The 17110-nt window shown below is 43.9% G+C and overlaps 1 protein-coding gene across 9 annotated transcripts in view; it reads right to left on the bottom strand.

Moving 5' to 3' along the window:
* PTPRT (protein tyrosine phosphatase, receptor type T) overlaps positions 1 to 17110 on the bottom strand; it is a 315834-nt gene that overhangs the window by 84285 nt on the left and 214439 nt on the right. For all 9 annotated transcript variants that reach the window (XM_017735146.1, XM_017735147.1, XM_017735148.1 and 6 more), the window contains exons 11-12: positions 9241 to 9514; positions 773 to 809 (exon numbers count right to left, since the gene is read on the bottom strand). In XM_017735146.1, the coding sequence (XP_017590635.1) occupies positions 773 to 809; positions 9241 to 9514 (311 nt within the window). The remainder of the gene's footprint in view (positions 1 to 772; positions 810 to 9240; positions 9515 to 17110) is intronic.

Genomic DNA, 17110 nt, shown 5'->3' with positions numbered 1-17110 from the left:
TTCCCTACAGCTCCTTGGGAGACTACAACATGTGCTGGGGAAATCTTTTTACAGCTACTCCTCTGTGTTACAAATAAATTGGTGTCTGACATCTTTTCTGGAGAAGTAGCCCCTGGGGTGATTTTGAAATCTTTAGAAGAGTTAAAAGCAGCTGTAAACACTAAGAAGGAGCTCAGACACTCTCACTGTTGGTCCCTCAAGAGCTACACCTTGTGAACCACCCTGGGGCTGTTTGTCTCAGGTTTGCTCACTGAGGGCTGTGTGACCCGTCAGCTTGGTCTGTTCTGAGCTCACCACAGTGAAAATCAGGAACGCTTTCTCCTAGTTTGTTCAATTATAGCATGAAAATGCTGTGACGTAAGAATTGTGCCCCACTGTGTACAAGGTTAGGCTTACATGAGATCTCCTCTTATCTACTTTGTACAGTTGTGGAGAGAACAAATTGAATAGGAAGTCAATGTCACTTTTTCAGTGATGTTCTGCCAACAGCAAGAACAGTCCTCAGGACAGAAAAGCTGTCAACAGAATGAGGGAAAGGAAGAACCACAGAGAATTATACCCTGCGTTAAAAAAAATAACAGAGGCCACAAATATAGTGGAGTGGTCCTGGAAATGGTCGTTCTGCCTTTGCAATCTTCCTTTTAAAAAATATAAAATAAAAGAGGAAATAAAGCGGCTGGTTCTTTGGCTAGGAACTGTAATCAAGTTGTGCCACCACTGCAGTTTTTACATTTCTGGCATTGTGTTTTGCAGGAAAGAGAGACCCACATACCTTTTGTTGCAAGCCGGACACAGTTGATTTTTGTTTCCTGAAAAATAAAAAACACAAGAAAAATATATAGGAAAACATCACAGTGTGTAATTTGCCCATCAACAGTAAACACACACTCCTTTTAAAAGCTACTAAAAATATATGTATCTTTTCTTGCACTTCATCCTTGAAAATACCACCAACAGTTTTTGTTGCATAAAACACTCCACACTACTGGACTTGCCTGCAGTTGGTTCTCTTAAGTATTGAAAAGTTGGGAGTGACAACACGTTTCTCCACGCTCCATGTGTGAGTGATGGGTCCCACGTAAGTGCCTGATTAGCTAATAGAATTTCCCAGTTAAATGACCTGCTCTGTAATAGACTGACAAGCCTTGGGTCAGAAGCACACGCCACTGTACATCTCATTTTCATGCACCATTACTGCAAATTTTGCAAATTGGGTATTTATTTAAACACATGGCAAACAGACACCAAAGAAGTCATCTGAATATTTCAGCTCTCTGATGGATGTGGAGCAGACCAACATTCTGTGCTGCTGCCTCTGCCAAACAAGCTGTTCTAACAACCCTCACCACTGCAGCTCCTCATTGCAGAGCTGGGACAAAACCCAACGCTTTGTGTTCAACCCACCCTGGAGCCTGCAGAGCTGCAGAAACAGGATTTGGATCTGAATGTTGTATTTGGCTTCACAAACAGCTCAAACTCGGCAGCTTTCTCAGGCCACCTCCGCTGCAAACACAACCTTTGTGGAGTCCCCAGCTCCTCATTGCACAGCCCTTCCTGGCAGGGGTTGCTGCTGTCCAGCCTGTGATTGCCATCCAAACAGGAATGTGCTGCTTGGTTGAAGAGCCGCCTCTGTCAGGCACTAATCTGCTGCAGGCTTTGCAGAGCTCTTTATGCCTCTACATGTCTCAGGTGTAATGAATCCCGCATAAATTACTGTGTTAACAATGCTCCATTAATATGGATGCTGTCTGCGCTCTGGAAACAACAACCCAGCAAAGCACTGCTGAGCACCTCCTCCCGTCCTCAAACACCTGGACAAACCTTGTGGAAATCTGAATTTGCTCTTGGAGAAAATTGCTCTGTCAGTGACAAATCCTCCCTGGCTGGAGCAGACACACCCAGCCCTACTGTGCTTTTCTCCTCACACTTTTGTTGCTCATAGGAAGGGGATGATTGCAGAATCCATGCAAGGAAATATGGGACTCACAGGAGCAATTCCCTCTGATGCCTTTCTATGATGCTACACAATCTGGATACAAGTCCCTCTGTGCAGTCTAAAGACAATGAGATGCTCAGAAGGACAAACCCTCCCTTTGGCTTTGCGTTCAAACTCTCTGAAGTTCCTGGACCCCTGAGGACAAACCATGCCTATTTCCCAGCTGTGTGTGCTCCAGAGTGGGACTGAAGCCCTGCTATCCCAGTAAACCAGAGACATCTCTTTGGTTACACCCCTTTGACCCTCAAAAGGCAGCTTCCTTGCACAACCTGCACAAACATTGGCACTGCAAAGCCACCACAGCTGCACACAGAGCTCCCCACTCCCCTCTGCCTAGTGGGTAACGAGTTTGAATTGCCAGTTATTCTGGAAATCCAAAGTCTTTATTGCCACTTGTGATGTATGGAGAAGGAAAAGCGCAGCTTTGTTTTCAGAGCTGGCTCTGCACATAATGCTGGGAACCAGAACTCAGAGACATCCTGATGTAGTTTCTGATCTACAACAAGGTGACCTGGAAAATCAGCAATGAAGAGTAACACAAAAATAACGAGATAGGATTTCTGCAGTCTAAAGTAAGTGGACGCTTGCTCACATTTTGTTGAGGAAAATTTTCTTGTGTATTTGTTGCTTTCCGCTGGTTTCAGAGTGTAACAGAAAGCTGGAGAAATTAGTCAAGGCTGGAAAAAGAAGAGTCTAGAGTGATCTCATTTGAATGTGTGGGTATTCCTGCACGAGACCCTCCCACGGGGTGATTTGGGAAGACAGAATTTATTCTGCTTGCATCTGCATCCACTGATCGCTGCATTGAGCACAACCACAGCTGTTAGGAGAACTGGCACTGCCAAAAGCAAGGGCTAGAGGAACAAGACGTGGACTTCAGAACTTCATTTCAAATTGCATCTGCTGGGAAGGAAAAGATCAAAGAACCTGCACAGACACGAGGCTCCCAGCTCCCAGGGGTGCTGAAGTTTAAAGACTTGAACTTAGTCCATATTCTGGGTTAGGGCTGGATATTGCATTGCTTTCCACTCATCTCCCCACTGCTCATCTCTTTGGTGTCTCATAAAAACGAGATCTCTTTAAATTTACTCTACTTTTCTTTGGTTGATACTGAGAATTGTAAGTTTCCATGAGATGTTTCAACAAGAAACAGAAAAAATAAATAACACTTTTCCCCCAAAAAAAAGAACCTCGAACCCAATCCCCCCCAAGCAAACCAGTAAAACCACTTTCCTGCAATCATGTTCATTTTATGAAAAATATTACTTTTGCTTCAAGGTGTTTTCCTGTACACAGTAAAGATCATAGAATGTTAAGGGGTTGGAATGAACATTAAAGTGCCATAGGCAGGAACAATGCTTTTTTTTTTGTTGTTTTCCTAATCTACTTTTCCCATCTTTCAATTTGTACACACTACTTCCTGTTCTATCACTGCCAGGTGCTTCTCTTTAGCCACCAGCAAAGCAGGAATAAACAATGCAGGTAATTATCAATGATCCATCCAGACTGCTTAAAGCAATGGCAAGAAAAATAATTAAATAAAGGGATAATAATGGAAGTTTTAGAAAAAAAAAATTCCCCAAATTTCAGTCTCTGCATTGTTTCTGAACATTCTTTCAAATGCTGCAATACTTGATTTCCATTTCATGACACCACAGAAGTTTTACAAGGCCTTGTATATCTACAACGATCTTAATGATGACCTGAGAGCCTGCATATTCTGCATATCTGTTTCATATTATGGCTGAGCTCACAGGAATACCTTAAATTAAGATGCCAGTACTGCTCCAGTTCTGTATCACTGCCGGGTTGAGGCAGACATTTTACAGCCAAACAGTAATGGAACAATGTAGGCACATTTTCACTGAGATCCTGGAACAGGAAAATGCTTCATGACTACATCCTGCAGCCTTTGATCCAACCCCCACCTTCCAACATGCTCCATATCCTGAAAGCTCACTGCAAAATAAGCCCATCCATGTCTACCTCAACCTGTCTATGGAGATTTGTTTTCTGGAGCTTATTTACCTATAAGTAAAAGAAGATTACGGTGCACCCTCACTCAAGGCTGAACCCTGACTGTATTTTTAAGTCCACACACCACATGGACACATATGAGCACTGTGGTTCAGGGTGCTGGCAGCCTGTTCCTGGAGGGAGGACCTGCACCTACCACCAGCACAACCTGGAGACCCTCTGGAGAGAGTCCTGTGCTGAGGAGCTGGGCAAGCCCCCTCTGCCCCCACAACTCCTGCCCACAGCCTGGAAACTGCACACCATGAGCCTGCTTTAGCATTCCCCTGAATTTCCAGGGCTTTTTAAAACATTCTTTTAATATAGCTTTATTCTTCCACTTTAGAAGCGAAGGAGCTGCTGCTGTCTACTAATTACTGAGGTTCCTAAATGCACATTTTGCTCAAGTGAAATGGATGATAACAAGACAAGTTCTGCCTCTGTCTCTTCAGTGTTTGGATGGGAAAAATTTTCTGCAGAAAAGGGCTACAAGGGCAGCAGGACATATGTTTATGTGACAGCTGCGTCTTCACAACCTAAAAGGCCACATGATCTTTTTTTCCCCCTTTTCTTTTAAACTGACAGCTTGCTGTTTACAGACTACGAACAACAATGAAAGCAGCAAAGCTTTTTCCTCCATCTGTTTTCACACCCACCATTTCTCCTTTCCTTTACTATGATGATGACTTTACAGCAGTCAAACAGCGCTTGCCTTGCCTGAAGAACCACCTGCCAGCACCGGTGGGGCCTGCTATCCCCTGATGTGCCACTGGAGCTGCCCTACAACAGGAACAGTTTCATTAGGCAGCTCACACTGGGAACAGGCAATTTTATCTGCTGCTGGTGCATGGACCAGACAAGGAATCACCACTCTTCTCCTCAGCCTCAGTTTCCCACGCCCCAGAGCTATACACAGAGCTTGTTGGCAACCTGCTTCACACAGGGTAGAAGCCATAGGTTTGTCCAACCTTAAGGAATTATTTTTTGGTCTTCAATAAATTTCTCCCGAGTTCAGGAGAGCTCTAAGTTGTGTGGGGTTTTTTTATCCCATTGCAGCCAGTGGTCTGCAGTCTTAACATATGTCTGTGCAGGGCCAATGGACTCCCCTATAATTTTTATTGCCAGCTTCAGGAAACTGCTATTTCCTTCCAGAGACTAAGCCAAACCTATTATTGCCTTTGCAATTTTTTAGTATCAGCTTTTTTTAGTATCTGAGTCATTTGGGGAAGGGAGGTTTAACAAACTGGTTGGGGGCTTTTATTATTTACAGTAGGAAGTTATTTCAACGATCTGTAGTTGATCATTGGATACCCACTCCTCTCAACCTCTCAAAAGTGGGGTAGGCTGGAGGAGGATTTTATTTATTATGCAGAAAACACTCAGGTCCACATCCTCTGGTCAACCAGATGTGGAAACAGGGGCTTCCAAAGAGTGAAGTGTTTCCACAGCTGCTTTATTTCTGTGCCAGCAGCTCCAAGATGAGATTAAGAAGGAGTGAATGTAAGTGGATAAACTGTACACCCAAAATCCTCCCGAACACAGAGCTCCCCAAAGCTGGTTAGTAGCTCACAGAAGCAATGCAGGCAACCCTGGTGCCATTTCATCTTTCAGAGCACGGCTCGTGCTGAACTGAAACACCTCCCTGTTTTTTTCATGCCCATCTCCACAGGGATGAATGGCACCTCTCTGCTGGCAGCTCTATCCATACCTCCAAAAAGTCCCAGAAGAATAATGCTGTGTGCTGGGAGTAGACCTGTCAGCATCAAGAAATCCAGCCTCAAGTCCCCTGATAATAATGAGCTGCCAAATTGTGCATGTAGTACAAGTCATTAGAGAGGCAAAAAATCAATAGGAATCTCGGTAGAGTCTATCATTCCCTCAAAAAAAAATAATATTCTCATTGATTCCTGCAGTGCTACTTTTCACAATTCTCGGTTGAAGACATCAGTCACCTGTTGGACCACCAGGCTGGCAGAGCAGCTGGCAGCATCCCCCACGTCATCCCCAGCTGTGTTACCACAGGCTCCTGCTCATCTCCCATTTCGAGGAAAAATGGCCAAGAGTTACTGATTGCAACTACACCGTTACAGATTTCGTTTTAACTCAGTGAGGTAAAATGCACCTCCAGAAAGGACTTTTTTAAGGAGCTCTGGTTTCTGAGCTGCTCAAAAGTTCAGGCAGGTTTCACACAGCAGCCAAAAATTCTCCCCGTGGGAGCGTGGTGCTGGATCAGCAACCAGAGACCTGCAATGAGACAGATAAAGACCTGGGGACAATCAAACATCTCTCGCTTCAAACTCTGCTGCATTTCAGCTCAGCATCTGGCTGTCAACAGTGCCTAGGAGGGAAATTCACATGATTTGAAAGCGTTTTGTCTAACAAAGCTGAAAACCACTCTGTCTCACACGTGTTCTGCTTAGACTCCTGTCTGGAGGCAGCACCACAGTGACCAAACTGGCCCAAGAGATGGATCCAGGCAGCGACAGCTCTTTCATTCAGACTCTGAGACAAGTAAAACCGTGCACAAGAGAAGGCAGAAAAGCTTCTGCAGCAATTTGCGACACTTGTTTTGCATCCAGCTGTTAATTATGTTCCTTTCAGTGTAACAATCAGAGCTAATGGCTGCAGAGCAGACGGGAACACCAAATGAGCACAACCCTCCATGTACAGAGGAGCTCAAACAATGCAGAACTCCTACAACACTCCTAACCTCCTCCTAATCAAGCTTTTTGACCAAATCCAGGCTGTTTCTTCAAATTAAGCTCTCCCCAGAGCCCTGTGTTTCCAAAGGAAGATGTTCTGGTTCACTGCGTGAAGGCTTCTCATTGCAGGTTCCAGGTGTGGAAAGAAATTTCATCATTCCACAACCATCAGTGATTAATGAAACTATAGGAAATCCTAATTAAAAAATGAGTGGCAATGTTCTGGTAAGCTTTTCATGGGTAAGGGAACAAAAGGCTCTACTTTAACTGTGCTAAATTGTTATAGTTTCAGGTTTTTTGCAGATGTGTCTTATCAAAATTCATGGAATGGTTTGGGTTGGAAGGGACCTTAAAGATCAACCAGCTCCAATCCCCTGCCATGGGCAGAGACACCTTCCACTATCCTGGGTTGCTCCAAACCCCGTCCAACCTGGCCTTGGACACTGCCAGGGATAGAAATGCCATGGTGCACCCATAATTATTTGTAGGATTTTTTGAAGACCAGTCAAAGCTGCTCAGGTTAAAGACAAGAAAAAACCCATAACTCTTTAAATACAAATGGTACCTGTAAATAATTCTGGGAGTGGAACAAAAACTTACTATTTACAGCTGCAAAAGACCCTAATATTTGACATGTAGTGTTTAATGATTTTACCAAGAAACAGAAGGGATCACAGCTATTCCTCTGAAGATCCATATTCCACTCTTGGGCATTTACTCTATCTTTTACCCACACCTCTATCCTTCGAGGATATATAAGCATATACTGTAGAAATATAAATTATTACCACAGGAGGAAGTTGCTTTCTCAAATAGGAATTTACCGTGTCTGGCTGGACACTTCTCATCCTGTCATGAACTGTTCGTTGTTGCATTAAGACTCTTTTGATTAACTTATGCTTAAAAAGCTCTTTAGAATCTTGCTCCTGTTAGGACAGCCCAGGCAAGTCATCCTTTTTTGAGTCCTTAGCACCTGCAATGTAGGGTGAGCTGCAACCTGCCTGCTCCAGAGGTGCAGGAAAAGCAGGAACACCAGTGCTGCCTGAATCCAGAATGCCAAGGGAAGCCTACCTTGCCATTCACACAACCCAGTTATGAGTATCATATTGTACTTAAGCAAATGAAGTTCCTTCTTCCCTGGGGATCCATTCACTAGCAATTAACTATCACACATGGGGGAACTAACTAGAAACAGAGAGACATATACATATATTTCACAATTTCCTTTATAAAGGCAAATCCAAAACTGAATTAATCGAGCCGTGCTGGAAGGAAACTGTATTGACTAGAAAGGAAACCAAGGTGAAAACCAGCACAGTGTTGAAGAGGTTTTGTACTTGTCAGCCACACAGCTGAAGCTCTGGAAGAAAATGGTGATAAATGATGGGTGTAAAGCACTAAGATGTGTTGTGAACACTGGCTGGCACTGCCAGCCTGTGTCACCACCACAGTCCTCTGCAATGTGCAGCTGCATTTCAGCTATAAAAGCCACTAAAGCCTGCACCATTCACCTTTGACTGATTTTTGTAATTTTGCTCTCTCAGGGATGATATTGTAGAGAATTTATTTACGTTAAAATTAAATTCCTGAAAGCACTGGCAAACACACTAATAATGGCAGACTCTGCTACCCAAATTTGTGACGCCTTGTCACAAATGGTGTGCCAACAATGCTCTAAGACTCTTCATGAGGGCAGAGTAGAAAATTCTCGTGTTATGTATTAATGGAAAACAGCTGGGGAGCCAAAGGGGAGGAAGGTGATCCACTGAGGCTGGATCTGGCCTGAACACTGCTGAAGTGACCTGAAACAGAAGAGGTAAAAGGTCACAAATTATCCTCAGCCGGAAGAGAGAAGAGAGGCCTCCTGTTTTCCTGTGGTGGGATGGGGCCTGTTGTGGCACTGTGTGTTTGTCATTTGAGTCTGAGAATAGGGCAGGCTATGTTTCCTGTGCAGTCTGCATTTTAAACCCAATATCACAGAGCAAAGATATATAGAAATACAGCATTCCAAAGGGGTAGGACAGACATGCAGACAGTCCCCTCTGCCGTACTTGACTTACTCAAGCTGAAACTCCCAACCACAAGTGCTGCATTATGATATGGCCAAGTGCAAGCTCCAAGGTAATCCAAATTCATAACATCTCCTCCAAAATCACAAACACTGTGAACTATCAAGGTATGGCAATTATGTCTTTTAAAAGCACAATAGCCCCTGCTCTGACATTCATGCTTATGGAAGGGTAAAAAAAAAGTATCTAAATTCTAAGCAGCTCATTTAGTAAATCACATGGCAACATGTGCCTTTGCAGAATCAGGGTCCTCAACAGATTTCTCATTGGATCTGAGCATCAGAGAGAGATTTGAGTGAAGGACAAGTAATGGCATGCTTGATTTTCATCAGATTTTTGTAAGAGGGTAATAAGAAGGAGAAATTAAACCAGCATCCAATCGAGAAGGAAGAAGAATGATGAGGAGGACAGAGAGAGGCAGCCACATGTACAGATCCAGCTCAATTTTCCCTGCACTTACTCCATTGGCCTTGCTAAGAGCCTGGAAGTATATGCTGTAGCTTTTCAGGGGGGAAAGGGGAGCGTTCCAGTAGCCATTGTAGGTCTTGTTGTCGCCCACGGTGAAGGGCTGTGTGACAGGAAGGTTGATGGGCTTCAGCTCGGCTGCAAAGTAGTGTGGAGAGTCCAGACTGGAGGCATTCTTGTAGCTCACTGGCACAGAGAAGCACTCAATGATGTCTGCAGCTCTGCGGGCTTTCTGCAGCTTCTCCTCCTTGACAACGAGTTGGTAGACGCTAGGAGGGAGAGAGAAAGGTGAGATTAGAGATCCCAGAGCCTTGAATGTCAGGAATCTTTCCAATGAAAGGACAAGAGTAAAGCAAAGTCAGAAACACACAGCTGAGGTGTCCCAGCAGGCACAGCTCCTGGCACACCAGTAGCAGTGGCAGTGGCCACTGAAAGCCACTGTGAGGGCAAGATGCTGGCCATGTGCTCTGTTGGTTTAATTGAGTAAGTCAGGATAAACCTTGGTGAAAGTCAGAGCAGATTTCAATCATGTCACTCTCTAGGAAAAGGAGTAACTAATAAAATATCCAGTCTAGAATGAATTTTTAATGTGCTGGATGTTGGGAAGCAGATGGTTTCTCCTGCAGCCACCAAAGTGAAACATGAACTGTTTGCTTGGGCCAAACGCTGACTGCAGTGGAGGAGAGCACGAGCAGGTGGCAATGGTGTCAGGTGCCTTTGGAAATAGTTTCAGGGTGCAAAAACCTGTTTAGGCCAAAAAGAATCTTCTAAGAACATCACTTTTTTTGGCCTTCCCTCATATCTTGATGTCCACATAAGGACCTGGTGAGGCCCTGGCACAGGCTGGTGAAGCTGTGGCTGCCCCATCCCTGGGAGTGTCCAAGGCCAGGCTGGACAGGGCTTGGAGCAACCTGGTCTGGTGGAAGGTGTCCCTGCCTGTGGCAGGGGGTTGGAACTGGATGGTCTGTAAGGTTCCTTCCAACCCAAACCATTCTGGGATTCTAGGTTCTCTTTTTGGGGTATCCTGTGACATAGAGTTCTCTAATTCCAAATGGCAAATCTCCTTCTACCTTCTATCCCTCAAGGACTGTTTATGTACTGAGCAGGTGGCTTTACAGCTCTCTCAATCCACTTTTGTTTCAAGAAACAACAACTCCTCATATTCTCTCTGACTCTATGAAATGGTAATCCTTTTGGATTCCTGCTAAGCTTTTGGCCATTATGATATATAATAGCAATCTGGTTATTTCTGGCTTACTATTCCAGGCTCAAAGCAAAGAGCCTGAAAAGGCATTCAAATGCAGTCTGTTTTTTTTTTTCTTTCCTCCTCAGGCAGCTAACAAAGCCCTGGAGTTCGATGCTGCTACAGCCCAGGCAGGTTTACTGTCTGTTTAACACCACTCACACACTTGACAAAGAAAGATAGGGTTGCAGTCATTTTACTTCGTGTCAGGCTATTCAGATGTGCTGCCCTCACCTGTCTGTGTCAGGCTGGGCCTTTGTTCAGGCAGACAGGGGAGATCGATTCCAAGATTGGGACCAGCCCGCAGTGTATCATTGTCCCGGCTTTCACAGGCTCATTGTTGCAGAAAGATTGGTCTGGGAAATTTCTAGCATAACAATAGCTTATCAATGCTTCTGTGGGAAGCGGGCTTCTGGCACCTCCAGCACGGAGGAGTGAAAGAAGCCCCAGCTCCTGTTTGAATTCCCAGTTCCTGGGGCCCGTGGGGATCTGGCTCGTGCTCTGCTGACAGCAGGGCGGTCAGGGAGGCACTTGGAAACCATTTGGCTCCCACTGCTAGACACAATCCCAGCTAATCTGTACAAGCACGAGTAATTTATGAATTACTCAGTACTGAAGCTGTGCTTACACTGGCATTAGCTAATGTAGCAGGAGCACCAGCTGCATGGACTGCAGCCTTTAATGATGGCCCATCAGCGTTTTGGAAAACTGTCCTCATCCTACAGTTCATCAGAGCCTTTAATAAAATATTTTAGACCTTCTCTGATATTTATGTTACAATTTCAAAAAGACAAAAACAGGTTTCCAAGCAACACTTTAAGTATTGTCATTGAGGATGTAGTGGGAGCTGTAAGCAAAAGCCTTTTCAATACAAACCCTCTCCTCATCTCAGCGACAGCAACTCTTACCGTGCTGGTTTGGCCACTGTTTACTGAGAGTGTACATTCGTATTCTGACCCTTCTCTCTGGCAATAATAATAATCTACACTGCTGGGAAAGTTTGTCATTTTGTTTGTCAGCCATGTGCAAAATTGTAGCTGCCACTTTTACAGACATTTGCCCCATGCCTTCTAACCTCAAAACGCATGGTTTCTGTTTCATCCAATCCTAAACACTTGCATTTTCTTCTTATAGAAAATGTTTCCTTTAGGTACATACACAAATTATGTATAGACATATATTAATCTCCTGTCATCCTACAAAGAGGCCAAGAACTCCCTCATTCTCTCTCCCCAGCCCTGAGAGTGACACTCATTCTCTTGGTTATCCCACTTGCAAGCCATGAAACCATGGACTGTCTGTCTTTGAAGAAGGGAGCACTACAGACACTTTTTTTATCATGAGCAGGAGTTTTGACACATACAGAACCCAGTCACAGATCCTCTTCTGCCTCTATTCTCTCACATTTTCTCTTTCCCACTTAGCTATTAACATACTTCTTCCTTTCACAGGGATAACTCACATTTGTAGTTACCTGATAATTTACGTTTAATGTTTATTCTTTTGAAATTAATCAAGGTTCCTCTGGAAGCACAACAGTATGTTCATGAACATTCAGCTGGGGTGTAACAATTGTCCCATTTGTGTTCAAGTTAAAATCCTCTTCATCTCCTGCTCAAACCCTTCCTCCTTTTCCTTGGAACAGGTATCTGAGCTAGCACTGCTCTCATTGCTCCCTCTGCCTAAAAAAAACTCCTCTGGTGGCACTTAGGGTGGGGCACTGACTGCTCTCCTGGCATTTTTCTGCTTTATACCCCAGCTCACACTGACTGACACAGCACCCTCGGCTTTGCTTTGCCTGCTTGGCTTGGGGTCCTTCAGCCTCACTCTCTTCTCTGAGCCTGGTACTGGTCAAGAGGCCACTCTCAAAGGAAGTGGTCAAGCAGCCAAGAGCGTGTCTGAGTCCAAAGCTTACTTTGGGCTGAAGATTATCACTCTGAGGTCTGGTTCCCTTTTCAAATGGTTACTCTGGGTCTCACTTTCTGTTTTGATCCCAGTATCTTGATCCATCTAGACCCTCCAGAAGGGCAGGATTCCCAGTTCACCCCAGCAAGGACACAGAGTGCTACAGACTCTTTTTATTTTTTCCTATCACTGTTTTTGGGGGGTTTTTTTGAGTTATGTTTTTCTCCTCCTGTTTTGTTCACACCTAGGAGCAGAATTTCCCTGCCTGCCTTTAGGTCATTTTCAGAGACCAACTTCTCTGCATTAACCAGCGAAGTGCTGCAAAGCACAGCAAGTGCTTCCACACCTGCATTGAGGTGTGGAACAACTTGGAGCAAAACCCCACCAATCCGACACCCAAATGGAATTGCTGTGGGAATTCTGAGCAGAAAATGTCCAATTACCCACCCTAAAGTTTAGCAAGCCATCTGCATTACTACAACATTTCTCAAAGAGTAAAACTAATCCAACTTTGCTTCCAGAAGATGGAAACTTGAGGGGATACACCACAGTCCCCAAGATCGTGGTTGGTCACTGACTCAGGATAAACTTGGTGAGTAGGATCTGCCCTTTTGCCCTGAAAGAGCCCTTCAGCTGCACTCACATCTCTGGGTCAGGGCTGAGCAGGGTCTACCCTTTGCAGTTTGCTATCCCTTACAATTTTGTAACACCATTACAGCCAAGGGAAAGAAGGAGTAGTACTCCAAAAAGTGGTGCTGGAGGGAAGGATGAAAAAAGCAAGTGAGCAATGGAAATAAGGGAGGAGATCTCCAAACTCTTCTAATAGCTCTTATTCCAGCTACCAGGCAGGCAGTAACATGGATCTCCTGGGGCTCTCCCCAACTCAGGCTTCAAAGCTGCTGCTCCCAGCCAGTATCAGCTAACATGGCTTTCCTGGCAGGAATCAATACCTCGCTGCAAACGCCCAGCTGGAGACAAGTGTCAGTGTCATACATAGAAATGATATTAAAAGAGACAACAAAAACAGAGCGTTCAAACTCCTACATGAGATAACAACTTCAGTGCCAGTGAAATGAAAGATGACACAGCCACACTAACTCCTGCATTCCAGTTTTTAATGTCAGGACACATTTGGAAACACTGCAGTCAAACCCACACATGTATGTGCTGCAGGGCAGTAGTAGCAGGGGGTTTGTGCTCCCAGTGCCACCCCAGCCCGGCTTTGTGCAGCCAAATAATGCTGCTGTCCCCGTACAAAACACCAGGGGACTGCTTTCCAAACATCCACAGGCTCTGCTCTCCAGAGAGCTCTCGAGGGATTCTCAAATCCGGGCCACAAAACAAATGCCTGACCTCCTAGAAGGCTGGAGAGCTGACTGCCCTGTGTGCAGCTGTACACTCTGATTAGAAAAGGAGGCCAGAACTGGGTTCCTTTATAAATTTCGAAGGTCTTATATAGATAAATCCACATCAATTTAATAGAAGCTTTTTAAGTTTTTGACAGCTCAGCTGTAAATCACTGATAAAAGCACCCACCATAATGGGCCACAACACAAATGTTGTCTGCAGAGGAACAAAAGGTGCCCTTATCACCATCTACAAGGTAATTTTTTAAATGATGAGTTCCCTATTCAGCGTGAAAAAAATCAACGTTCTAAATCACAGCCCATTTCTGTGATGGAGATCTCTCTGCTTGCCTCAGGCTTCTCCTTTCCCTGCTCTTGATTTCTTTTTGAGGATGGACTGAGGCAACACTTGCCCACAAATTAAGTATTTAGATCAGCGTCAAATTCTGAATGTAGGATGTGCAGGAATGTGGGGAGGAAAAGCCGAGTCAGAGCTCTCCATAAAGCATCCAGCGTCTGGCCTGGGCATTTCGGTATCCTGACACATCAACAAGGTGAAACCTTCACTATCCCCTTGATAATGATGGGGAGGAAAAGGAATATAATTTCTTTGTAACCCTACAGTGATCCATTCGCCTGAATTATTAAAGCTTAAAAGAAACAATGTTTCAGCAGCTGAGTACTCCCTCTGGACCAATCTCGTTATTAAACTTTCCTCCACATCATATAAAGATTTAATATATTTTCACTTAACACATAAATTTATTATCAGCCGTATATTATTTCTAATATTATTTTCTCCCAGGGACCAAAAATAAGTGGCAATTAGTACAGTTTGATCTTGTAGTGCATTTTTTTAGCAGACTACTGCGAGCAGGTTTTGTTGTTCATCCTACAGAGAACAGGAACTTCCCACTTCTAGCTCAAATGAACACATTCCTTTCAGAAAAACTGTTTGATAGGCTACAGGAAATAAGAGAGTAGTGGTTTCCTTGTTAGTGGCTATTTTAATTCAAAGAATCAAGGACAAAAAGGAGCAAATGAAGGAAGGATAGAAAAGATTTGCACCTCCCCATGTGGGATGTAGCAGCTGACATGGAGCTGGACGTTGAATTTCCACTCCCGCACATATTCTAGGGAAGGAACAGGTCCAACTCTTCCAAAAAGGCTATGAAAACCCATGAAAATAAACCCCAAATCCTGTCTGATCCATCCACAGGGGTCAGTGCTGCACAGAGGTAAAGACAAGGCGTTGGCAGCACATGAACAGGGACAGAGGTACAATAAGTAGAGGGACCAACAACCACTTCAGCTTCTTTTCCTTTATCCATCTACAGATACTGAGCACTTTTCCTTTATCCATCTACAGATACTGAGCAGCAGCTTTTTTTATCATTTGATTATTCCTTGTAACTTATGATCCTGTTAAATTTGGTTGAGCCAATGTAAGTATATCTGTGTACATCCATGAAAGTTCATCACATTTATTCTGACAGTATGGAGCCATCTCCCAGGATACTGGAATGGGAGAGGGTTTGATGTGTTGCCTGACACCCACATTTAGAATTCAGATTAGCCATTGGATGTGCAGATGCTTGTTTTATGGCCAAGCTGCCTTCAGTGATGCACGCTGAGACAGAAGAATAGCATCAACATCTTTATTTCCCCCTCTTAAAGATACCGAGATAAAAGCCTGAATTCTGCCACAGAGATAATAATAAATAAAATAATGGGAAATTTAAAGAAAGGTACTCCATATATCAGTACTCTATATAGTTTATCCTAAAAGATTGTGACATTAAACTGTGAGCAAGATCCTTCTCATGGTGTGCCTGCAGCCCCACCATGAACCTGCACACAGGGGATTTTGTAAAACATTCAACCCAAACCAAGCCTAAAAAGCTTTATATAGCCTACATTCTCCTAAAATGTACAAGAACTAAAGGGACAGCTGCCCTAAAAGGCTGATGCTGAGACTCACTGCTCTGAGCACCCACTGCAGCACTGCTTTTCCTTGGGCTCCAAGCCTGACCAGGCACCTCCTGCAAACGTTCAGGCACCCAAAAGTCGGCTCCACAGACAGTTTCCAAGTGCACAAAGTTTTCTGGGTGCAAACAGGTGCCAATATATTCCTAGAATTGAGTTATACTGCCTTCACATATTCTAAAATGTCACCCTCAGTACCTCCAAAAGCATTTTTAATCAGAAGCTCTGAAACTAATCTACAAAACATAATGAACTGCATTTCACAGCCACCGAGGACGCACTGACAGGACCCAGTGCTCTGTTCTGCAATTTTCTGTCTATTTAAGAACTGATTCTAACACATTAAAATCAATTAAAGATTGCTACTGTTTCCACTGCACTCTGGAACAGCTCCATGCAGAATACAACCTGCTGAAGTGAAGGTTTGCTTTCAATAAACAGTTTCATGCAGAAAATAGGGGAAAAAAGAGATTGTTCTACAGTGTCATCTTCTGGAATATGCTTGGCTATTTCAAAGACTTAAAAAGTAGCCCATTATGAATATTGGGCTGCACTGTCATCAATCAGCTTGCTCGCATCTGCAAAGCATTCACAAAAATAAAGCTGGTAATAGTGATGCTACTTGAGGAAATAGTCTCTCATATTGCAAAGTTATTCACACCAGAGCCTTCATTTCGAAGTTATTTTTGCGTGTTCTTTTAACAGTCATTTAAATTAAACAACTCTTCTACTACATTCACTGAAGTTGAAGAATACCAAAGAAAATATTCAAATTCAGCCAAATTTGTAAAAAATGGCATAGGAAGAAGAGATGGTAATTACTGCCATTGCTATGAAAAAAACCTGCTGAGATGGAGCCAATAATAATGAAATCCATTTAATAATCAAGAAGGCTGGGAAAAGAGTCTCTTCACATTTTCTTCCACTCTCATATTCAGCTCAGTGCTCCAGATTTACTACCAGGGCATGTCAGACCCTGAAATTCATGAAACAAAAGGTAGCGATTTCACACTTGGATAAAACCATTTGGAGTCAGGCTTTTCACATGGACATTCTTTTATCACTAAAATTTCAAGCTTTGTTAAATTTCCCTCGTGATTGAAATGGCCTCTAGAAAAAGTGAGGAAGTTTAATGACTGCATGGTCCCTGCATAGGAGAGAGACACGGGCCTGTGTTGTCCCCAGCCAGCAGCAGGAGCTGTGATGAGCTGCCTGTGGGACAGGCAGTGGCATCTATTTCAGGAACTGTGCACTGTGTCAAGCCTGAAAAAAACCAGCAAACCCAAACAAAATGTTTGTATTTGCAGAAAAGCACCCTGCCAGTGCCACTCTAACAAATGCTGTCTGTGGCCAGGATACTTTGTCTGACATTCCTTTGCAGTCTC

Source organism: Corvus brachyrhynchos, unplaced genomic scaffold (assembly GCF_000691975.1).
Source record: "Corvus brachyrhynchos isolate BGI_N302 unplaced genomic scaffold, ASM69197v1 scaffold125, whole genome shotgun sequence".
NCBI classification, from domain to species: domain Eukaryota; kingdom Metazoa; phylum Chordata; class Aves; order Passeriformes; family Corvidae; genus Corvus; species Corvus brachyrhynchos.
Note: the sequence above shows the minus strand (reverse complement) of the source record. Positions and strands in the feature narration are given on the sequence as shown.